The 26,310-nt window shown below is 33.3% G+C and overlaps 1 protein-coding gene across 1 annotated transcript; it reads left to right on the top strand.

The window, feature by feature from the left end:
* Window positions 1-9,798: 9,798 nt before the first annotated feature.
* Window positions 9,799-10,598, top strand: LOC114378478. Its single transcript, XM_028337074.1, has 2 exons — window positions 9,799-10,349; window positions 10,407-10,598. The coding sequence occupies exons 1-2, from the start codon at window positions 9,867-9,869 to the stop codon at window positions 10,563-10,565; spliced, it is 642 nt and encodes a 213-aa protein (XP_028192875.1). The 5' UTR covers window positions 9,799-9,866; the 3' UTR covers window positions 10,566-10,598.
* Window positions 10,599-26,310: the final 15,712 nt, after the last annotated feature.

Consider the following 26,310-nt stretch of genomic DNA (forward strand, 5'->3'; position numbering starts at 1 on the left):
AATAGCAAATTTCTCTTCTTATCTTAGCATTCTAAAGGAGCTGGTACCCTCGAAACCAATAGCTTAGCCATTTGCATCTATTAGGGAAGTTGTGGATGAGGAAGGAGGCATGGAGTTTTTCGAGAGAGTTGAGGTTTGTATAAAGGTGTGAGGTCAAATATGGCAGGGAATAGCAACGAGGGTGATTGTTGTCCATGGTGGTGGTGGTTAAAGGAGTCCATAGGAGGTTGGATCTGGAGATGGTTGATGGATGCGAAACAAGATTGCCAAGTTCTCGATGCAAATCCAGAAGGGCCCCGTGCGCGACATCTCCCTCAAGCTCTAAGAGGAGGAGTGCAAGCGTGGCATGGATTTCGTCCCCGACCTCTCTACCATCAACACCGACCACATCGAGGTTGACAAAGAGATGTTGGCATCAATGGCAGCGAGATAGTACACAAATTTGATGGCGAGGATGTCAGATCTTGCACGAGAGCGAGGAGGTTAGATTAGAAGAAAGGTGATGCTGGCACTGGTGCTGGTAGAAGCAGTAGTAAAGGGGAACATCAAAGAGCGATCAGGAGGTGGTGGTGGTGGTGGTGGTGGAGGGTGGCACAGAGACGATGGATGCAACAAGGGTTGGGAACTAGGAAGACATTGTGCCATTGAGCTTTTGGGACTGGTTTTAGTGGTATGTTTTTTTTTTACCTTTCACTACAAATTTAATAACGTCAGTTAATGAAAAGTTAGGGGTGCGAAAGTAATGTATGTTAACGGATGAGGTGTAAGTGTATTAAGTCCTAAACTCAAGGAAACTGAGTGTAATTTGCCCTAAAATTTAATTTGTTCAAAACACCACCTCCATTTATTAGTAAATCAAAATTAAGGTGAATGTGTCCAAATCACACTCAAATCTAGTGCATAAATCGAGCAAATCCAGAAATGTTGTGCCAAAAGTCTTCAAATTCAATACCTATAAAGACATCCTAGTTGCTATGTGATTTTGAAAAAAAAAATTGGTTTTTTATGTGAGAATTAGGGTCCCCCAACCCGGATTCTCAATGCTTTTTCATTTTTTTTTAAAAAAATTAAAAATAATTTTTTAAAATATTTTTTAGAAATATAAATAAAGAAAATTAATAAAATTAGAGAAATATATATAAATAAAAAGTCTACAAAGTCTCGTTAGGAGACATGCATCATCATGATTAGTGGCCATCATACGAAGAATCACAATTATATATTACTCTAGTCATGAGAAGAAACAAAAAAAATCGACCAAAATTTACAAGAATAGGAACTAATATGGATGAGAGATAAAGAAGTCAATCAAAACGGTGTTCAATTTACAGGCTAGTTGGTTATTCAAAAAATAGGTGCATCTATCATCTTGGAAGTTCAAATCAAGCAAATTAATTTTTTTTACTATCAATGTATTTCATTTCACATCATTTATAAATTAATAAAACATTCTTCAATTGTACAATTTTTAACTAATGTAGATCTTTAAAACTAATTTATATTGTAATATTTTTAACTAATTTTGTTTACCTTCATTATTTTTTCTAATTTTATTAATTTCTTTTATTTATATATATTTCTAAAAATTATTTTTTAAAAATTTAAAAAAACGAAAAAAAACATGTTGAGCATTCGGGTTGGGCGGACTCAAATTCTCAATGTAAAAAACCAATTTTTTTTCAAAATAACATTGTAAATTCGGATTTCCTTCATTTGAATTTAGATTATGAATAGTAAACATGTATATTTGTGTAAATGATGAGCAAAATTATATGTTTCGGTAAAAATAAATTTGTTGTATATATGGGGAAAAAATCGAAGATTCACTGCCGGATGAGTTTGTTGGAATTGATATTATACCCAAATTAGTATTTTTGGAACTGAACAATTAATTTGTCCACACGCACAGTGAGACGGCAAATAAACCCTGACTACAAAAAGAGATTGTATAATGACAAATGCTGATTTTAGCAAATTTTGAAGGGAATCTTGTTGAGTCATGAGAGCCAAGTCTTTCAGGTATATATATTATCCATTATTTGACATTAAATTAATAATGCTAACGATATCGAATTAGCAGTGATAAGGAGGATCTAAAGTGATCTCTCAATTGGTTTTCTTATTGCTACAATTTGCTTTTATGTCTCTTCCACATCTGCGAAGTGCAATTAGTCGCATCGTGCTTGAATTTTCTTTTGGGGTGATGCATTGTTGGAGAACGTGTTGGAGCTTTCTAAATAAGCAAATTTTGACAGCTTTTTGTGGGGAAAAGCTAATTTTGGATGATACCCTGTAGGCTAAAGATCCATGTAATCCCCTTTTTAATTTGATGAACCCTTTTTAATCACTGGCTTCTGACATTAAATTTACAATACCAGAAATACCAGTGATATCTTTTTTTACACTTTATTTCGAATACTTTTATATAATTAATTAAAATTTATTAAAAATCACTAATTTTCATGAATAATACTATTAAATTAGGAAAGAAAATTATTAAATATGAAATTAATCTACCAAAATTAATAATTTTTATTAAATTTTAACTAATAATGAAAAAATTGTTAGAAAGGATAGGAAAGAATGTGCTGGGATTTCTCTTATAATATAATCTATGGTCTACATAAGTGATAGACACAAAATAATTCTTTTAAGTGGACATATCCAATTAGATTTGCAGACTTTTTCTCTTAATGGCCATGAAAGTTTCATTTTCTCAAATATTTTATTTACTTTTCTGATGACATGGTCATCAACCTATGTTTTTTATTTTTGACAGTCATCAACCAAATTTTCACTAGGGCTAACGTGCGAATGTCAAGTTTGGCTCAATGTCTACGACGCCTGAATTTACAAACGGTTTTTGTTATTTTAATCAAGATGATTTTAAAGGGATAAAATTTTCAGATGCGTAAAAATCACCCTTAATCTGTAAAAGTTTGTAGATATAACCATGTATTTGATGTTACTAACTAAACTTGACTGAAGTTAACTTTTTCATTAAAAAAAAAACGTGACATTTTGATATTTTATTGAGATAGATGTCAACTAGCATCAAAGGAAAAAGTAGAAAGTAATAAGAAAATATTTATTACATTAAAACATAAAAAAGCTTAATTTTTTAAGTAACTGAAAATATGTAGTAAAATATATAAATTTTAATTATATAAAAACAAATATTTATCATATACAGGACTCAACATAATTTTCTAAACAGTACAATTCATCAGAATGAATTGTTAAACAAGAACAGATTTGATGGATAAACACATTTAGAGAACACACTATTCCATGATACTAGCTCATTGTCTTATGACATGTGCGAGTATTAATTTTATAATTTATATTTTTTTATATATTATAATTTTTAATGTATTTATCTATTATATTTTAATTAATATATATATATATATATATATATGCAATAGTTAACAATATTAATATAGAATAAAAATTTTAAATATTATAAAATTCACACCAAAATTTTATAGTGTGTATATTATATTTTCATATACATGCATTAAGTTTGTGTATTTAATAAAATTTCGTACTTCATAAAAAATATATTCCCATGAATTTTAATTTATATTTAATATATTTTATATATTTTTATATTAATAAATTTATATATTATTAATGGAAGAAATTTGAACATTAATCAAATAAGTTAATTTTAAAATATAATTTTTTTCTTAAATTGAGTAAATAAGTAAAAACTTGATTTAAACTAAAAACTTATTTCAAATGAGTGAATATTATTATTGAAACTTTAAATGTTCTTTAACATTTAAATATATTTTTATCAATTAATGTTTAAATATGCTTCACAAATTTAATATTTTCTTTTTGATATTTAATTCTTATAATTTGTAATTACATGATGCAAAATATAAGTTTTTCCTTGTTATGCAAAACTAGTATAGCTTAATACATATTTCCTAAAAAAAGATATATTGTAACAAAAAATACTAAAAAGGAATGAAAAAATTTATCGACCATTTTTCTTAGTACATTATTAAGCAATATTAAAATTGTTATTAAAATGCTAAAAGAGAAATGAAATAATTGATTAAGAATAAAAATTGTAAAAATAGAATTTATGCATTTAATAGAATAATAATTGAATATAACTCTAATAGAATGAATAATAAAATAGAATCTATTTATATAAGAGAATAATATTGATTTGAATTAATAATTAAATTAAATAATATCATTTAATATTTTTGGACGGAATGAATATTACGTTGTCACGTAACATTACATCATAGAATCAAACCTTCTTTTATACATTTATAATAGATTAGGATTTATTATAATAATTTTTTTTTGTAAGAATCTATTATGATAATTTTTTCTTAACGATTAAGAGTGTGTTTGACAAGATATTTCAGTTAGTTTTTATCAGTTTTTACTAGCTAAAAAATTTGTTTGATCATTTGGTAAACGAGTTTTTTTAGTAACTTCTAGTATTTTTTGAAACATTATTTAGGTTATGTTGAATAAAACTAACGGAAAAAGTAATTGATAGCATAAAAGTTAGCATATTAAATTATAAGGGTTAATAAAACTAGTTGTTGAAGTAGCTGAAAAGTGAAAGATAATATTAAAAATAGGTTTAAATATATTTTTAGTCTTTCTAATTTAACATTTTTTTGTATTTCGTCCTTGCAAATTATGTTTGTTTTATTTTTATTCTTATAGCACTTTAGATACAAAAAATTACTATTCAAAGCAATATCTAAAGTGTTATAAGGACAAAAAATAAAACAAGCATAATTTGTCAAGACTAAAAAAAACATTAAATTGCAAGGATTAAAAATATATTTAAACCTAAAAACTCATAAAATATGATTTATTTAAAAAGGGCAAATGAAAAATTGGATAAATATATTGAGGATAAAAATGAAAAAAAATGTAAAAAGCTAGAAACTCATGTTTTAAAAAATACAACTTCAAGTAACATTTCAGAAAACACTATAAGCTACTAAAAAAATTGTTTACCGAACATTCAAACAAACTTTGTAGCTAGTAAAAGAGCTATAAGTTGGCTTAAATTTATTGTCGAACATTGCCTTAAAGTAGGGTTTATAAAACACTAGTTTTCTAAATTTTTTTTTATATTTATTCCCCTTTTGTCCTTGAGCATTTATTATATTTTCTTTTTAATCTTTCCTATTTAAGGTAAATTTTTATGTCTATTTATGTAATTTTATATTTTTTAGTTTCTTGAATAGATAATTTTACCAAACACTTCTGATTCAATAAGATAACTTTTAAGCTTCAACTAGTTTTCTACTACTAGCTAGTGTTCCATCCTCTAATTAGCTTTTCAGTTAGTTTTGCTAAACGTAGACTATATTTGACAGAATAAGCTGAAAAGCTAACTAAAGACATGAAAGTTAGCTGATGACTTTCCTTCAAGTAGCGTTTTAAAAAGTCATAGAAATTAATAAAAAAGACTTATTTACTGAACAATTAAACAAACTTTTCAACTAGTAAAAAAAATTAAAAATTAATTAAAATATATTGACGAACATAATTTTTAAATAACATTTAAAAAAATACTAAAAATTATTAAAAATATTATTTATCAAATAATTAAACAAACATTTTAACTCATAAAAAAAGAAAAAATGAATTGAAATAATTTGTCCAGCATATTCATTATCTAAAAAGTTAGTGTTCATGGGACTACTCTATTTAATTTGGCATATCTTTAGCATGTATAAAACGGCACTCTAAAAGTAAATCATATAAAATGATTGAAAAAATTTATTTCACATGCTTCTTTTATGATCCTTAAGCAGGGCTGTTAAAAGAACTGAGAGAATTGGACTCAACCAAACGGTCCAAACCATAAATAATCAAATATTTTAAAATTGATAAAAAAAATATGAGTAAATTGGACTTTTTCTTATAAAAAAAATTAAGAGTAAAATACATTCATCTCCCCTAAATTTAAGCCTTATTACACTTATATCCCTTCCAAAATTTATCTTACACAAACTCTCCTAACTTTTATAACTCTATTACAAAGGTTTCCCTGGACCATCAAGGTGTTAATTCTGTTAACAGAAATGCCTCACGTGCAATACACATGCTTCTTTAATGAAATTATAGGACACTTTTGCCCTCATCTTCCTCACAACAACTGTTAAAACTTAAAAACCAACCTCGCTTCCCCACAACAGCTGTTAACGTTCAAAGGGTGTTTTTGAAATTCCAAAAATTGAACACACTCTTTTTTTCTTAATACATAATGACATTTAGGATCTTTTATTTTGATAAAAAAAGAATATTATGAAACTATCACTGGATGTGCTATGAAATTCACTAAAGTCAAGCATCAACATTTCAAAACCAAAACCAAATATTTCGAAGCCATCATTAGTGATCCAGCTACTATACCCAAGTATATGACAGTATAATAAATAATACTGTAGTGGCTAACCACAAAAATTCCCCCTTCCTGTAAACATGACCTTGGGTAAGTCCTAATTGCAGGTTATTGGAAGCCCATGTCATCCAAAATAATATCGCAGTATTGTAAGTCCAACACGGGTTATTGTAAGTCCAAAGCATGTTATCATCTTTACATAGGAAAAGTTCCAGAACCAATATTGACAAAAAAAAAAAAAATTTGAAATTTCAGAACCATAACAAAAACATCAAAAGGAATAAAAAAAGAGGAGAATTTGAGAACCCAATTTAACAAAAATTAAAATGAAATTTCAGATCTGTTAAGCCACTCGCTCTCCTTCTTGAGCTGCTCCGCGAGCGTCGTAGACTTTGCAATGAAAGCGTGGGTGCGTTCGGAGTGTTTGACGGTGGCGGGGGCTGAAGCGGTGACGGCGAGGTTGTTGGGACGGTTGAGACCTTATCGCATGCGGCGTGTTTGGAGAGGCTGAAAAGTGGTTGTGGCGCCGGAGCGGTGGCAGCAACAGGTGGGTTACGCACATGGTGAGGTGAAGTAGTTGGCCTTGTTCATTGTTTTGCCTCCCTGCGTTTTCCAAACCCCAGAGCACAATTGGGATTTTCTAATTTCAGAAACAATACACAAGGGTTATTTGGACATTTCACACAAAAATAAACACTGTCAATTAATGGAAACGGTTAGGGTACAAAAAGAAATGTATTTTAGGGACGACGGTAAAAGTATAATAAGTCCTAGGGATATGCTAGGTGCACCCAGCAATATTGCTGGTGCACCCAGCAATTTATTGAAAGGTCAATTTTGCCCTTCATTTAAAAACTTAAAAAAGCCTTTTCCCTCTTTCGGAAGCATTTTGTCTTCTTCATTTTGTAACTTCCGCGAAAAAGCTTCCTTCCTCTTCTCTCTTCCGTGACAGCAAGCTTCCTTGGTGGTCTTCTTCTCCGTGAGGCTTCTCCGCCTTCTTCTTCTCCGCGAGGCTTCTCTCTTCCATTTGCATTCGAGGTAGGTGGCCTTCTTCTTAGCTTTGCTTTTGCTATGCACTGTATGTGTAACATTTAGGGTAGGTTAGTTGAACCTTAGGGTAGATGAACCTTAGGGTAGAGGACGCCGGAAAAAATGGCGGAAGCTTGGTGACGGTGAGCCTTCCGGAAGACCCGTTAGGGGTTCTTCCGGAACTTCCAGAAGAAGATCTTCCGGAAGAAGGGTTCTTCCGGAAGTAATGAAACGATTTTCGGAATAACAGGTCTTCCGGAAAGCTCTCGGAACACCTCTTCCGGAATGTTTCCGGAATATGTACTCCTCGAAATATTCCGGAAGAGGGTTCTTCCGGATTACCTTTTAGTGGTTCCGGAAGCACTTTCCGGAAGATCCCTTCTTCCGGAATGTTTCCGGAAGAAGTACTTCTTCCGGAAGTTTTTTTTTTTTACAAAAATATTATTTTTGTTAATTGTTTTAGTTTATTTTTTATATCATTTTAGTTGAGTATTTTACTAATTATTTAATTTTAAATTACTTATGTATTATTTTATAAATGAAGTAGTTTATTTGTATAAATAAAGTTTTGTATGTTTGGAAATATTTTTTTCTCATTATTGTTTTATTTGTATATATAATTTTAGTTGTGTATGTTTACTAATTATATATTTTGAAAGTAGTTGTTTTTTTTTTTTGTCTATAAATAAAGTTTTTTATTTTATTATAAATAAAGTTGTTTATTTGATTATAAATGAAGTATTTTTTTTTTATAAATGAAGTTGTTTAATTTTTTTTTTAAATTAAGTTGTGGATGTTTAGTAATGAATTATTTTTATATTAGTTGTGTTTTTTTTTTTTTATAAATGAAGTTGTTTATTTTATTTTTTAAAAATTAACTTGTGGATGTTTACTAAATAATTTAGTTGTGTTTTTTTTAGAAATGAAGTTTCTTATTTTTTTTTTAAATTAAGTTGTGGATGTTTACTAATTAATTTTCTTTTACATTAGTTGTGTTTTTTTTATAAATGAAGTTGTTTATTTTTTTTTTTAAATTATGCTGTGTGTGTTTTCAAATAATTTGATTTAAATTAGTTTTATTTGTTTATAAATAAACTTGTTTTATTTTTATAAAGAAAGTTGTGTATATTTTGACTGAAAAAAATACGTGTTCGACATGATTTGCAGATCATGGCTAGAACACGAGGTATAGGTCGTGCCATAGGTAGACTTGTAGGCAGAGATAGACCTGATGACCAGGATGCAGCTGATGTTCCCGAGAGGCATAGGCATACTGCCTCAGCCCGTAGGCAACGGGTTCATCAGATGACTGCGGATGCACGTGACATGACAGACGATGTCCCTGATGTGGCTGCGGAGGCACCTGAGATGCGTGCGGACGTAGAGGGTGCTGATCGTGCTGAGGGGTCAGATGCTGATGATGCTGCTGAGGGATTCCCTGGTGGGCCACGCGACCCGTCAGTGCTGACATCATTTGCGGACCACGTTGCACATGCTGTTTGGAGTGGACAGGTATTTTAATTTGTTAATTTTTTATCATTGTTGATTTATTTGTTTGTCATTAATTTTTTTTAATAATTGTATAATTTGTACTTCAAATCAGGAACGTCTTGATTTGAAGTTAGTGTCACATGGGAGGAAGGTGACACTGATTGGGAGGCAAGGCCTGGTGGGTGCCACAGGATTAAGTCCACTGATCGATTGTTCAGTTACTACTGGCGATCCTGGACTGATATCCGCATTCGTGGAGAGGTGGCACGGTGAGACTAGCATCTTCCACCTTCCGGTAGGAGAGCTGACGATCACATTGGATGATGTGTTGTCACTCATTCATTTGCCCATCTCTGGCGCCTTGCACAGTTTCCATGCTCTTTCTACGGAGGAGACCAGATTTTTGCTGATAGAGTTGCTGGAGGTGTCTGCCGAGGAGGCCAGAGTGAAGACAGCACTCACACGTGGGGCATATGTACGACTAGGATGGGTTCGAGACATTTATGAGACGAGATGTCAGGCCCGACGATAGATTGTCGCAGCTCGCGCTTATCTGCTGCACCTTGTCGGTTGCACTCTTTTTGCTAATAAGAGTGCAACATACGTGCATGTGGTTCACCTTGACGCTTTTCGGGACCTCGCTAAGAGTGGTGGTTACGCTTGGGGAGTTGCCGCGCTGGTTCATATGTATGACCAGTTAGATGAGGCTTGTACGACCCCCACCCGACAGCTTGCGGGGTACTTGACGCTACTTCAGGTAAATTTTGTGATTTTTAATATGTTACGTTCGATTATGATTTAAACATGTTTTTATGTTATGTTAATCTCAATTATTGTGTAGTGTTGGATCTATGAGCTCTTCCCTAGTGTGCACCAATGCGTGACTGACAATACATACCAGGAGACATCCCCACATGCTTCCCGGTGGTTGACGTCGAAGGCGCACATGAAGGGAATCACAGGAGCACCCTACAGGGCACGTTGTAATGGTTTGACCGTCACAGATGTGTCCTGGTTGCCGTACACGGAGCATCGGGGGGTTAGGGCGTTTCAGGAGATTTCATATTTCCAGGGTCAGCTCAGATGGGGTCCTATGGTCGTCACAGTTCGACCGAAGAGGGTGGTACGCCAGTTCGGTTACATCCAGAGCATCCCTCCGCCGCCTGTTAGTGCACGATTGTCACACGATCAGATAGATGACAGGTGGATGCAGTTTGCGGATCATTTACTACCTGCGGGTCAGCTTTGTCTAGTGCCTGGGCAGGTATCTGTGGATTACATGGAGTGGTTTTTTCGCATATCTCACCCATTCATGACATCGACCCAGGCAGGTGACCAGCAGAGGGATGCACCAGTTGCAGACCCTGAGGACTACATACAGTCGCCCAGCCCCCAGGTTCCAGTGGCATTTGACCCCCCTCCATATGTGGTAAGATTATTTGCGCGTTTAATGTTTTATGTTAAATGTTTTTAATGACTTTGACAGGATGATTACGAGGGATATGAGGCGATTGCACAGAGGTTGGAGCGTGTGCTCAACCTTAGGATAGTCACTGCAGGCACAGAGTTATATGACATTATGCAGGACTGCCTGACGATCGCGAGAGCGGGACCCAGTGCTGATGGGACTGTCAGGGCTCGTTAGAGACGCCGCACGGACCATTGATCATTGTATTTATTTTTTGTGTTGTAGTTGACATGAATATTTGTAGTTATTACAGTTTTTTGTTTAATATAGTTGGCGTGTTTTGCACAGTTTATTATTTTATGATATAGTTTATTATTCCGATTGTGGTCCTTAAGCGAAGTTTACGAGTGTTTTAAATTTATTTTTAAAAAAAGTGAACCTAAAATCAGGAGTTTTGTTTGTAAGAATTACATAAAAAATAAATGTTTTTAAAATCATTCATAATTCATAATTCATAATTATGTATTAAAAAAATTACATGACAATGAAATCACCATATAAGATGCTACAAAGATGACTTTAAAAAAAATTCATGTTCAAGTATCCATGTTTGGGATTTTTTTGCGTGGGTGTGCCATTGCCGTGAGACAATGGAGGGTGGCCATTTCTCATGTTTGGACGTCAAAGAACCCAAAAAAAATAGTCCCGTTTCCCGGTTGCGTCAAATAAAACCTAAAAACAAAGCCTGAAAATCCAAAAAAATAGGAAATCGACCCTTTTTCATGTTCAAGTACCCCTGTTTGGGATTTTTCTGCGTGGGTGTGCCATTGCCGTGAGACAATGGAGGACAGCCATTTCTCATGTTTGGACGTCCAAGAACCCAAAAAAAATAGTCCCGTTCCTCGGTTGCGTCAAATAACACCTAAAAACAAAGCCTGAAAATCCAAAAAAATAGGAAATCGACCCTTTTTCATGTTCAAGTACCCATGCTCGGGATTTTTTTGCGTGGGTGTGCCATTGCCCTGAGACAATGGAGGGCGGCCATTTCTCATGTTTGGACGTCCAAGAACCCAAAAAAAATAGTCCTGTTCCCCAGTTGCGTCAAATAACACCTAAAAACAAAGCCTGAAAATCCAAAAAAATAGGAAATCGACCTTTTTTCATGTTCAAGTACCCATGTTCGGGATTTTTTTGTGTGGGTGTGCCATTTCCGTGAGACAATGGAGGGCGGCCATTTCTCATGTTTGGACGTCAAAGAACCCAAAAAAAATAGTCCCGTTTCCCGGTTGCATCAAATAACACCTAAAAACAAAGCCTGAAAATCCAAAAAAATAGGAAATCGACTCTTTTTCATGTTCAAGTACCCATGTTCGGGATTTTTTTGCGTGGGTGTGCCATTACCGTGAGACAATTGAGGGCAGCCATTTCTCATGTTTGGACGTCAAAGAACAAAAAAAAAATAGTCCTGTTCCCCGGTTCCGTCAAATAACACGTCAAAACAAAGCCTGAAAATCTAAAAAAATAGGAAATCGACCCTTTTAACAATTAATTTTTTGGACCACTGAAACAACAAATTCAACTTTATTATGGGAATTAAACACGCCGTAAACAGATAAAGGTTACATCAACGAAAAAACAAAAAATTAAACATCACATTCAGTTGTTTGGCAACGTCCCAGTGACCTCGTCTTCGATTTTCACAACATATTTAGTAAAGACAACTAAAATTTCTATTGGTCCATATTTTTTTCAGTAGTTAGATTGTACTAACACCTTCAGCAGTTCTTCATTGGTGATCAGCTCATTTATTTCATATTTTATAACCGTATCTAAATACTCAAAGCGAGCTGGTTGGCGGAAAAACAATCGTCTTACCGTTTGTGATTCGTGAATTCCAAGAGGGGGAATCCCTTTAGGTGCAACTTGCTTGATTAAATTCTTCAGTTCATCGATGGTACATGTTGAAGGAATTTGAAATTTCTTAGGATTTTTTCCTGTGAACGCGCATTCAACAAATTTGTTCTGCGGTGGCATGTTCCATTTCCCGTTGTAATACAGGATCGCGTCATGAGTACGAGGCATAGTGCGTTCAAGTAAGTTTATTATTCCATCTGGTGTTCTTCCAACGGTGCATAATAACTCAATCGGACCAACACAAGAAAATTGATCATTACACATTAACATTGTATTGACATCGTCATCATTTATCAATTTCATACACTCAAAGCGAATTTGGTTACCTGTATCGGTTAATGGCTTCCGGTAGTGAATTTCATCCAAAAATTGTTTGTCGGATAGCTGAAGGGTATTGTGAATTCTGGTTTTTAGGCTTGCAAAATCACACCTATTTGGTACTCGAATGGGCACCGGAGTTGAAGTTTGGAAGTAAACCCCAGTATCATTGTGAATAATCGATCCATTTGGATAAATGAAAGCCAACCTTGAGTTGACAATCGTCTGACTGCTAGTTTCTCCTAAAAATGCCATAGTTTGTGTATCAGTTGGGAGACTATTTGAAAGCAAGATAATGTGTGATTTAGTAGCCTAGTCTGCCATATATATATAGATGGTTGTGACTGAGTCATTGTTTAACTTTGTTTAAAAAAAAATAGACACGCGTAAATGTGTAGTCAAGTCAGCCAATGTGTTGTCGCGCTCAAACTGTAATACGCATGCATGTCATTATGTGTTGTCAATTATGACAATGATGTATGCTGCACGCGTAAATGATTTTTGTTGGACCAACAATTTCCTTGCTTAACCAAACGAGTACTTGATAATATTAATTGGTTAGTAACGGGTTACAACAAATTATATCGCATAATGAATACAATTACATAAACAATGCATGTTTAGTCTTCATTTAGGTCTACATAGTGTGTTTTGAATGACATCAAGCTTGTGTATTGCTGCATTCTACTAATATATGGAATTGCCCACTGCTTTGCCTGAGAATAACAATTGCTTGACCACAACAGCGCTGGAGGCGGCAAGGGACAATGGTCTTTCAAATAAACCTGTTGTACATGAACAAACATTATATCATGCGCTGACCGTGCCAAACGAACCAGCGAAGTCATTGCATAATTGTTATACTAACTATATTCAATGTACCTGAACAAAATGATTTCCAAACACGTGACTGACACATATGATGCGGTGGCCAGAAGAGTCAGGTGGTGGTTGACTTCTAAGAGGGAAAAATGTCATGCTTTGTTGTTGGGACAATGATACAAGGATTACGTTATATCATGAAGCAATCACATATCCCATGTCCGTTATATCCATCCACTTGTCCACACTAACCTGAATGAACCAAACATACACATGTAAGTAATTTAAACATTGTTATTAAAAAAAATTAACCTAAAAACATACCTTTGAAAAGCCATCAACAAGTAGGGACAACTTTAATTGTTCAAATCTCTCTGTGCCACCAAAGAGGTTCATGTACTCATGCGACCACCTGCCAAGTTCTTTAATCAATTCATTATGCACTAACGGCCACGAATCTTCCCCCATACCTAATAAAGCGGCAATGGACCGATATCCGCAGTTACCGTCCGCTTTCACATCCACAACGTCACGAATGAAACCTTGAAAGAATGACGCAAATTGATCAAACATCGGGATGATCCTTGTTGGCTAAGGCGATTGAGAACATGATGCACTTCGTTTCACTGGAGAGTTGCTGCTTTGAACAGAATGAACAGCATCAACATACTCCCAGTAAGATGGATCACACTTTGTGGATCTTTGACTTCTTTTCATCGGTTTCTTCGGTGCACCTTTAGTGTTGACCTTTGACGGAGGAGGGCACATAGAGTTATGATCAGGGTATGCAATTTCTCGAATTTTACTCTTCAGAGTTACTTTGCCAGCCACATCAAGTTCATCAAACCTTTTAGATATGATCTCTATCTCTTCCTTGATAGTGACTTCCGTCTCACATAACCCTTGGTCTGAAAAGTAAAGTCTCCTCCAAAAAAGATGGATTGACTCCAATGGGATGTTGCCAGCAGTATACCTAGAAAGCTCACATGCACAAGGAAGACCGTGCGTGCTTCTCATCACACAACCACAAGAAGAGAGATTGTTGCCGAGATAACGTAGACGGTCAACCTCAAAAGCAATCTGATTTAAAGCATCCCTTGAAACCATCCCAAGAAGCCTCTTGTATAAGGTTTTTTTATATACATGGCCAACCACATGCGTACTGATTTCAAAGGATGCTTTAATTTCGACGTGTTGCAGTGTGATCATGTTGTTCATGGCATCCCAAACACTACATAGGTCTCCAACGCTATTTTGTAGTACTCTTTTGAGAGCCCAATGAGCTGATTCAACCCTACATTTAAAATACACAACAAACATGAAAATATACAACAATTAAATACCATTTAATACTAATCGTTACTAACAAATAAAATCAGTTCTTAATACCTGTTTGTTGTTGTGTTGCCTAGGTGCATGACCTTATTCGTCCATGCTGTAATAAATTTTTCCTTGTGGGGGATAATCCATGTGTCATTAACATAGTCAATGAACATCGGCCAAGGCGAACAAGCAACTTGAAACTTCTGATGTGACTCATGGAACTCGTGTTCGGACGGACAATCAACCAAAGTACCCCAGTTATCCATTACATAGTCCCACACATTTTTTTCCCCGATTAAAGATTTGCACTTCGCCTTCACATTCTTATCGATATGAAACCTGCACAACAAATTAGTAGACTCGGGAAACACAGTTTTCACTACATTCATCAGTGCTAGGTCTTTGTCAGTGACAATAACAAGAGGGAGGCGATCGTGTCTTAAAAATAGGCCTCGAAATCGTTTCAAAGCCCATACAATATTATTAACACGCTCAGCCTCCAGATATGCAAACCCAACAGAGAATGTCATCGTCGTTGGTGTCACTCCAACAAAGTCAAGTAGTGGGAGTCTGTACCTGTTTGTTTTGTAGGTACTGTCTATAAAAAACACCAGATGACATGCATTGTATAACTTTACTGCATCTGGGTGACACCAAAATAGATCACGCACCACAACTTATTGAAGAACGATATGCACTTCTTGCATTGTAAATTTGCTTTATCGTGGTGCAACTGTCGGCATTGTGTTCCTTCAACGTTAGCAAGATGTTTTTCGGTTTCACCATCGACTTTGTCATATCATCAATAATTTTCTTTTCTTCCTTAGTCAATCGCCCAGCGTATGGATGTCCAACTAAGAACTTCGCCAATTCATGATCGTGAATCCCACAGATCAACTTCACCATCCAACCTTCCCCTCCATGCACTGGTTTCCCACGAAGCCTGAAGGGACAACCACATTTCCTACTCCCGGTGTCTTTTCTAACGAATTCTTTATTTCTACACTTGTACATACCACTCCTTTCACACCCAATTAAGACAAATGAACTTCTTCATCTGCTACCGGTCTTTGTGTCAGACCTCATAATCACTGCAACAAATCCATTTTCATGGGCAACTATTCGGGGCCATGGCAAAACATCATTTCGAGTAGCGAATACCTACAACACAACCCTAACATATTAATTTTCATACAAACCATCAATTCAACCAAATGACTCAAATTATCTATGATTACCTGAGACGTATTAAAAGCATTTGAACAATCCACATGTGATTCATTCACCCCACATTCTTCTTGATTATCATAATCATAATCCATATGAACTTCTTGTGACATCGCAAAGTCATACCTCCATTGATCTTCGTCCATCTTAAGGACATATGCATCATACACAAGTACATTCAAATTATCATATAACCACATCCAAAAATTTACTACACCTTAAATAACAAACATATTAACAGCACATATGCATCATACACAATTATATTCAAATTATCATATAACCACATCCATAAATTGACTACTTATTAACTAACAACTAATACAAATATATTCTAAATTTATAACTACATTATTTACTTAAACTAAACTTATCACTATAATAAACAACTAATAAAACATTTTTGTACCATTATACAATTAAGTTACCTAAATCATTTAATATTATACCATTATACCTAATTAAACCAATAATCTACAACATATATATATATATATATATATATATATATATATATATATATATATATAAATTATAAAACATAAATAAAAAAAAATTGCTAATAATTTAACATTCCGGAAAAAGGTCTTCCGGAAGTTACTAAGGCCTATTCCGGAAGAAGTGCTTCCGGAAAACACTTCCGGAAGACCTTCTTCCGGAATGGGTCTTAGTAACTTCCGGAAGTACTCATTCCGGACCTTCCTCCTGCTGTGCCTAAAATTTCTTCCGGATACAGTTTTTACTGTTTTTCTTCTCTAAAAACTAGCCGGAAAACAAAAAAAAATACTCATAAATGTGTACCTCCGACGAAATAGGAAGAACAACCACTAACAAAACTTCAAATACGGAACACGGGACCACCAAATCTTCAAATACTTCACGGGACCACCAATGGAAAGTGCAAAAGGGACCACCACCGAAACAACAACAACCAACAAAAACGAAAGAAACAAAGCAGAGAAGAAAGCGCAGTAAAAAGAAGCGTGAACGCGTTAATTTAAAGAAAATTAGACAAGGGCAAAATCGTCATTACATATGCATTAAATATTATTTTATTTTTACTTATTATTATAAAATGAATATTCTTTTTTCTTCACTTTGTTATAAAATAATAATCATTTTTTTATTATATATTAACTTTTGTAATAGAAATTAAATGTTATCATAATAAATAATTTATATTTTTAATAAAATTTACGAATTAATTAATTTTTATGGTTTAAATTATACTAAATTGTCACACAAATTAATATTTTACATGCGCGTAAAAAACAAATTATAAATATTAGTCATAATTACGTTCACTAATTATTTAATTATTTATGTATAATAATATTAATTATTTTATAATTTAGTTTATCCATTAAAAGTAAACTATTACAAAATAAAATATTTTTTTTAAAAAAAACTAACTTCCGGAAGAACCTTCTTCCGGAAGTAAATGGATATCTTCTGGAAGAAGCTTCTTCCGGAAACATTCCGGATGACGTTCTTCCGGACGTAGTTTTGAGTACTTCCGGATATCACAAATTATTCTTCCGGAAGAAGGTTCTTCCAGAAAATTTCCGGAATGTTTCCAGAAAAAATCTTCTTCCGGAAGAAGAATTGCTGAAGGGCAGTTTCGCCACTTCACTGTTTGCTGGGTGCCCCAGCAATAATGCTGGATGCACGTAGCAACTCCCTAAGTCCTAGGAGAAGTTAGTATAATTTGCTAAAGAAACAAAAAAACTATTGTGTGCGGTGGGACTAAGGCGGCCTAACAAAAGTAAAATAGAAACGTTTATTCTTTTTACACCCAATAAATTTCTTCTACATTCAACATATTTTTAAAAGTTTCAACTTTATCCTTTATGGATTTGTAATCCGTATGAGACTTATGAATTACTTGAATATATGATTTTTGTGTTATTAATACGACATTCTAACCAACAGAGCTAATAGATCAATTATGTTAAAAAATAATTAATGTTGATATATATACCACTAGAATTTCTAATATATATTTAATACACATAAAATTTATATAATAAATTTTGTAACAATTAATTTTGATCAAATAATGTATTTTTGTGTGTGTGTGTGTGTATATATATATATATATATATATATATATATATATAAATTTTTATACCTGTAAGAGACTTATAAATACAGATTGTCAATCCATATGTGTTATATGTATGAATATTTTTTATTTTCCCCTTTTATTACTGGGTATATTTGAAAAAATGTTGGGTGTAAGGAAGAAAACCCCTATTGTGGGAGAAAAGAAAACATGCATGTTGCTTATGTAACCATTCTAAAACAGCTGTTCTAAAATGCAACTAAAATCCCAAAATATATTCAAAATACCTATTCTGGAATGTTACAGATGTGTTTCAGAATAAATTATCGGAATATTATTTGCATTCAAAACAATTTATTTAGGTCGGACACAAAAAATAAGTTCTGGAATGTTCAACCCGGATAACAACCAAACCTCAAGCAGTTAAAAAAATGAGCAAGACCATAGTTGAAACGGCATCGATGGGGAATAGCTATGGTGATCATGGCTAGGCACACAAACGGTCCATAAATTTCAAACTTAACTCTCATCTAAATCACCAGCAAGACCATAGATGAGAGAAATTACCTAGATGGACCCATGAATTTCAAACTCTCTTCTAAATCACTCATACCAAACAACCAATACATAATTTTGTCTCCTCTAACTTATTTCCATTGTTTATATCAAATAGAGTGGTAGTTCCTACACTTAAAAATAATCTCTTATAATTCTTGTACAAACTCTTTCATATCTCTTTTAATATTTGTTGTTATATAAACTTTCTTTTTTAGTCTTTGTCATTTTATAAAAGTACATGTATTTGTATAAGAAATAAAAAATATGATTTTAAGTGTAAGAACTAAAAAATAAAGTTTGTTTAACTATTATAAAAAATGGTGTGAAAATTGTGACTGATTAATCATTGTGTCAGTTAATTACCACCAAGTGATTTCTTTTGAGTGACTAATTTGAGAAAAGAATTCTATTCCTAAATTGGATTCTTAACCCATTACAAAGGACTTTCTATTATTGAATTAAAGTTTCTATGTTACGATACTCTTATGAAATTATGGTAAAGAAAAGATAAAGTGATAAAGAAAATTGATAAAAAAAAAAGTTGTAAATAAAATGATAAGTGATTGAAAAAACTAAATTTGATTGATTTGGTCAAGGACGTGATTATGTTGTGTTTTGTGCTATTTATATATATATATATATTTTTTAACAGCTACAAACATCAATTATTTCTTGAGTACGTAAGTGTTCATGATAATTACTCACATTTCACAACTGTGAGTGCATGTTTCCATTATGACTAACAGTTACTTTAGTTCAAACTATCTTTCATGTTTGAATCTTTCTTCTAGCTTGGCCTTCCCTAGCTGTTGGTTTGATTTTGGACCACTTCTCAGTCTAATTAGGGTCGTTGCTTTGGGCATTCAACGTTTTTGCTGGGACACCCTGCAACGAAGGTGAAAGGGCTAAAATGCCCACCTTTTGCTTATAAAATAACAGTAATTCGTTCGTACGAGTCACTTTTCTGTGCCATTTTTCTGCTTCTTCTTCCTCTTCGTGTTCCTGCTTCTTCTTCCTCTGTTCTTGCTTCTTGTTCTTCCTTTGTGGGTCGTGCTCCTTCCTTGTTGCTTCTTCTTTATTCGTGTTCTTCATTTGCGCTCTCCTTCGAGGTAAGTATTGTCTTTATCATTGTTTGTGATTGTTTTGTTTGGAACATGACATTCGTGTTCAATGATTGGCATTCGCGTTCAATGGTTGGCCTTTTTTTTGAAAAAAAGCCATATGGATTATATAGATTGTTGATTCCTATGAGTTCTTTTTAAAAAAATTTAAATTTTTTTGTTGAATTTTTTCTTTGAATTCTAAACATATATTTGGGAATTATTTTTTAAATTTTATTGTAGTGTAATTTTGTTTTGTAGTGTAATTTTATAATTTTCTCTAATTTATTTATTAAGTATTGATTTTTTTATAAAATAAAAAAATATTTTAGTTATTACTAAGATTAGATTAGATTGCTAAGACTAAGATTAGATTGCTAAAACTAAGATTAAAATGGCCAAAAAAATTAATTTAAAATATTGTAATATTATATTTGTTTAACTTTAAAAAAAAATTGAAACAAATATTTAAAAGATATTAAATATGCTACTTATGACAAATATTGAAACCATAATTTAAAATAATTTAAATTTTTTAGTTATTAAAATATTAAAACAAATTTTAAATAATTTAAATTTGTTATAAAAAATATTGAAACAAATACTTTAATTGTATAATAAATTTTTTAGTTAGAAAAAATTATTGAAACCAAAATTTAAAACATTTTAAAATTGTTAGTTAGTTTAAAAAAATTGATGCAACCAAATTTAAAATATATTAAAATTGATAGTTAGTTTAAAAAAAATGATAGAAACCATATTTTAAAATTGTTAGTTAGTTTTAAAAAATGTTTTAAATTGAAATTTAAAATACATTAATTTTTTTTTCAGTTTTAAAAAATGATTGAAACCAAAATTTAAAAAATGTTAAGATTGTTAGTTAGTTTTAAAAGAATGATTGAAACCAAAATTTAAAATATGTTAAATTTGTTTTTTAGTTTTAAAAAATGATTGAAACAAAAATTTAAAATATGTTAATTTTTTTTTAGTTTTAAAAAATGATTGAAACAAAAATTTGAAATCTTTTAACATTGTTAGTTAGTTTTAAAAAACGATTGAAACAAAAATTTAAAATCTTTTAACATTGTTAGTTAGTTTGAAAAAATGATTGAAACAAAAATTTAAAATATTTAAAAAAATATTGTGCAAATAATTGTTAGAACTAGAGGTCTCGGTCGGGTTTTAGGCCGAGCAATAGGAAAAACCCTTGGGAGGAGAAAGGCTAGTGACGATGATTATGATATCCCCAACGACAAAGGCCTACCGTATCTGCCCGTAGGCAGCGACAATAGGCCTACTGCATCTGTTTGCGGAGGAATTGAACGAAGAGCAACAACAATCACTTGTTGAAGAAGGAGTTACTGATGTTGAGGGTTTTCCAGGCGGACCCCATGACAAATCAGTTTTGAGATATTTTGAAAATCATATAAGAGTTTGGAATGAAGAGATATGTAAATCTTAAAAAACATAAAGCACGTAGTTTACAACTTATTATTTTTTTGTTACATGATCAATATTGTTGTTTGTAGAAACATCTTGAGCTGAAGCTATCTTCCCATGGAAGGAAGATGGTTAAGTTCGAGAGGCCTACTCCAAAGATTGAAGGTCTTGTGGCTGCCAGCGGACTAAGTCCTTTGATCACATGTTCCCTAGATATGGGAGATTGAGGACTAATGTTTGCTTTTTTGGAACACTGGAATAAGGAAACTAGTAGTTTCCATTTGCCCGTCGGAGAGGTGACTATCACCTTGAATGATGTGGTGTCATTGCTACATTTGCCTATCGTAGGGGCGTTCCTTAGCTTCGAGCAACTTCATGTCGACGACATTATTGATATATTGGTGGAATTACTCGATGTTAGCGCTGCAGAGGCAAGAGCTAAGACAATCCAATGTCATGGCTCTTATGTTCAACTATAGTGGTTGCGAGACGTGTATTAGACGAAGATCGAGGCATGTCACTAGAATGTAGCAACACGAGTGTATTTTTTGCATCTGTTTGAATGCACACTCTTTGCTAACAAGAGTGCCACACACGTGCACGTGGTATTCTTGGATGCACTGTGTGACTTGACGCAGAGTGGGACTTACGCTTGGGGTGCTGCTGCACTTGTGCACGTGTATGATAATTTAAATGAGGTGTCAAAGAGCATGGCAAGGCAGCTTGCAGGATATATCACTATGTTACAGGTTAGTTCACATGTTAATAAAGCATTTTTTCATTGGCATTGGTTATTTCAGGTTGTCTCTTATTTTAATGAATATGTTTACAAAATATCTTCAGTGTTGGATCTACAAGCATTTCTTGTTTGTTAGTTCCACCCTAGCTGCCAAGGATGATAACAAGAGGAGACTGCATGCATGCCGATGGACCTCTGGCAAGGCACTACCCGTGTCGATGTATCGTTGACGTCTGGATAGACTAACCCCTGATGTTGTGTGCTGGATTCCATATGGTGAGCACCATTCATTTAGAGAATTTGAGATCATCTCCTTATTTTCCGGCCATCTCAAATGGGGTCCCTTGATGGTCATTCATCGATCGGAGAGGGTTGTACAACAGTTTGGGTATATCCAAACTATTCTGCCACATCCTACTACACCTTTGGCTTATGTTGAAGAAATGGATGCTAGATGGATGTAGTTTGGTGACTACATTGCACCTATAGGACAAATTTGTGTAGTGCCTGACCAATGTTCGTTAGATTACATGGAGTGGTTGTACATGATTTTGCATCCATTTATGACTCTAGCACCGCCAGGGGATCCTCCTAGAGTTCCACCGGTTCAGCAATATGATACATTTGTTGAACCATATGTGCATTAGCAACCAGTGGCGACAACAACACCTGATGAAGCAGACGTTGATGTGCATCGTCCTGGACATGCAGTGGTTATATTTTATTTTTTTTGGTATTTTGTGTTTGTTGTTTTGTTTTTTATTTTATTACTAACAATTGTTATGTTTGTTTTTTTTTTCACTTACTAGGATGGTTATGTAGTAATTGCTGATAAGTTGGAAAGACTACTGAACCTCAGGATCCTGACCGAAGGAACAGAAGTCTATACTGTTGCTGAAGAATATTTGAGCATCGCAAGAAGCTACATTGGTCAACTAACTGTAGGTCACAGATCAAGGCGTAGGCGACGTACGGACGGTCACTGAAGTTTTTTTTTTTCCTTATATATGTCAATTTTAATTTTTTGGATAATTTTTTTATTTGGTACATTTAAGTATTGACACTGACATTTGGTTAATTTATAATTTTGGTGTGTTATTTATGAACACATTTTTAATTATTTTATACAAATTTTTGTCATCCATTTATCGTTAAGTAGTCGTTAATGTTGATTTGAGGAATAAATAAATTCTTCCATAACAAATTATGAATGTATGTTTTTTTGCAACATTTAAGCATCATAAATCATTTTCAAAGTTGACAACACACTGTGAATTGCACGCGTCTGTTCAAAAAAATTGACTACTTAGTTATTTTAGTTATGATAGTAACAATGCATGTGTGATGCAACATTAAAGCATGACACAACATTGTTGTACTTGACAACACATAGGAAGTGACACACATCTATTTTAAAAGAAAAAACACAAGCAATCTCATTGAATAACATCTATATATACCACAAAAACACTCTCAACAATCACACATTCTCACCCAATCTACCTTTAGAAATCAAATTCTACAAGTAACTAGAAACAAATAGTCATACCATTGTCAACACCATATTAATTTTTATTTTTCCAAATGGATCAATTATTCACAACAAATCTGGTGTTTATTTCCAAAGTCCCACTCCGATACCATTCGAGTACCTAATGATTGTGGTTTTAAAACACTAAAAAGCAGAATGCATAATACCCTTCAACTAGCCAACAATCAATATTTAGATGAAATTAACTACCGAGTCATTCGCAGATGCAGATAACCAATTTGCCTTTCAATCTATGCAATTGAAAAATGATGATAATGTTAACACAATTTTAAGGTGTAATGATCAATACTCGTGTGTTGGACCAATTGAGTTATTATGTACCATTGGTAAAACACCAGATGATATATTAAACTTATTTCAAGCCACTATGACTTATACTCATACTTATTATGCCATGCTATATTACAACGTGAGGTGGAACATGCCACGCCAAGACGACTTTGTGGGTTACTCGTTCACAGAAAAAAAATCCAAAAAGATTTGAAATTCCTTCAGGATGTAGCATCAACGAACTTAAGGATGTGATCAAGCAAGTTGCACCTCAAGGGATATACCCTTATGGTATTCATGAATCACAAATGGTAAGACAATTGTTTTTTCGATAGTCAGATCATTCTAAGTATTCAAAAAAGTTATCAAATTTAAAATAATTGAGCTGAAAACTAACGATGACTTGTTGAAGGTCTTAGTACAGTCTAACTACTAGAAACGATTTGGCCCAATGGAAATTTTAGCTGTTTTTAGTAAGCCGATAATCAAAATGGAAGACGACATGTCTCGATTGCAACATGATTCAATGCAAAATTAATATTAGTTAATTGTAGTTTTTGATGCATTTTTTGTTTGTTTTAACTATGTTGTAAGTTAATGTAATGTTTAAATTGATGTTCATTAGCTAATGAAACTGTATGTTTATTATTTTCAAAGTACTTATTTATGTCCTTACTTTTTAAAATAATTAGTGGAAATAACATGCATAGTGTAACAAAATGTTAACAAAATAATTATTTACAGAAACATTGGTGGAAATAACATATTTTATGTTCATTCTTCACCTAAATCAACAAATTCAGTTTTTAGCCTAGACTAATTTATGTAACGTTGCATTCTACCTATGTATAGGGTGGGTCACTGCTTTGCTTGATATTGACAATGTGTATTCCACAACAACACCAATGGTGGTAAAAGACAATGATCTCATAAAAAAAACCTGTTACATAACGACTAGTAGATTCAATGTAGGATAACCAATAACATTGTCAGCATTTATACTAACATAATAATTATGCAAATACCTGAACAAAATGATTCTTATACACATGACCAATGCATATTACACGATGCACAAAACAATCTGCTGGTGGTTGATTTCTAAGAGGAAAAAAATGTCATGCTTTGTTGTCGTGAAAGAAAAACAATGCTCACGTTGTATCGTGAAACAATGACATATCCCATATTCGTAATATTCATCCACTTGTTTATGGTAACCTACATGAAACAGACAACAAATAGTGGTTACTTAAATGTTATTTTAAGAAAAAGTGACATAACAATAAACTTATGCGCCATAGATAATCCATCAACAAGTAGGAAACACTTTAATTCCTCAAATTTCTTTATGCCACCAAGCAAGTTGATATACTCCTCCGACCAACTTGTGAGTTCTTTATGCAGATGGTTGTGCACCAATGACCATGATTCTTCACCCACACCCAATAAGGTAGCTATTGCATGATAACCACAATTACCATTCGCTTTGACATCGATAATGTTTTCAATAGAATCCTGGATGGACGGATGAAATTGATCCAACATTGAAATATTTCATCTCTGTATTGGTTGCTCAGATGATGATGCACTACGTTTCACTAAAGAATTACTATTTTGAACAGATGTAACGCATCAACATACTCCCAATAAGACGGATTGCATTTTGTTGACTTTTGTTGTTTGGTTAGCGATTTTTTTGGAGCACCTTTGGTCTTCACCTTTTCTAGAGGAGGACACATAGAGTTCAGATCAGGATAAGCAATTTCTCAAAGCTTTGTCTTCAAATGTACTTTGCCACAAACATCGAGCTGCTCAAATCATTTTGATATGGTTTCCATCTCCTCAGTTATGGTCTCCTCAACCTCACATAACCCTTGATCTGAAAAACTAAGTGTACGCCCAAAAATATGGATTGTCTCTAGTGGTATGGAGCCAACAACATATTTAGAAAACTCACATGCACATGGAAGACTGAGGGTAGTCCTTATGACACATCCATAATGTGAAAGGTTTTTGCCTGCATAAGGTACACGCTTATACTCAGCAGTAATTTCATTTAAAGTGTACCTTGATACCATGCCAAGTAGATTTTTGTACAAGGTAACTTTAAACACATGCCCAACCATGTGTGTACTTGTCTCAAAAGTTGCTTTTATTTGGGTGTGTTGAAGTGTCATCATGTTGTTCATTGCTTCCCAAACACTACATATGTCACCAAGGCTGTTTCGTAGAAGTCTCTTTAATAACCAATGAGCACTCTCAACCCTACAAATAAAATATACAACAACGTATAAAAAATCACAATATTTTCATTTAAGTCAACACTTAAATAAATCAACACAAACAAAAAACAATATTCATGCTTGTTAGTAGTTGTGTTTCCTAGATGCATCATTTTGTTAGTCCATTCTTTCACAAATTTTTCTTTGTGCCGAATCACCCATGTTTGGCACACATAGTCCACAAACATAGGCCACAGAGAGCAAACCATTTCAAAGTTTTTAAGGTACTTATCATAATAACTCTCACATGGACAGTCAACCAAACTCCTCCAAGCCTCCATCACATAATCCCATGCATTCTTTTGAGAATCAGGATTTTGCACTTTGCATTCACATTCTTGTCAATGTGAAACTGACACAACAAGTTCGTAG

Source organism: Glycine soja, chromosome 12, assembly GCF_004193775.1.
Source record: "Glycine soja cultivar W05 chromosome 12, ASM419377v2, whole genome shotgun sequence".
Lineage (NCBI taxonomy): Eukaryota > Viridiplantae > Streptophyta > Magnoliopsida > Fabales > Fabaceae > Glycine > Glycine soja.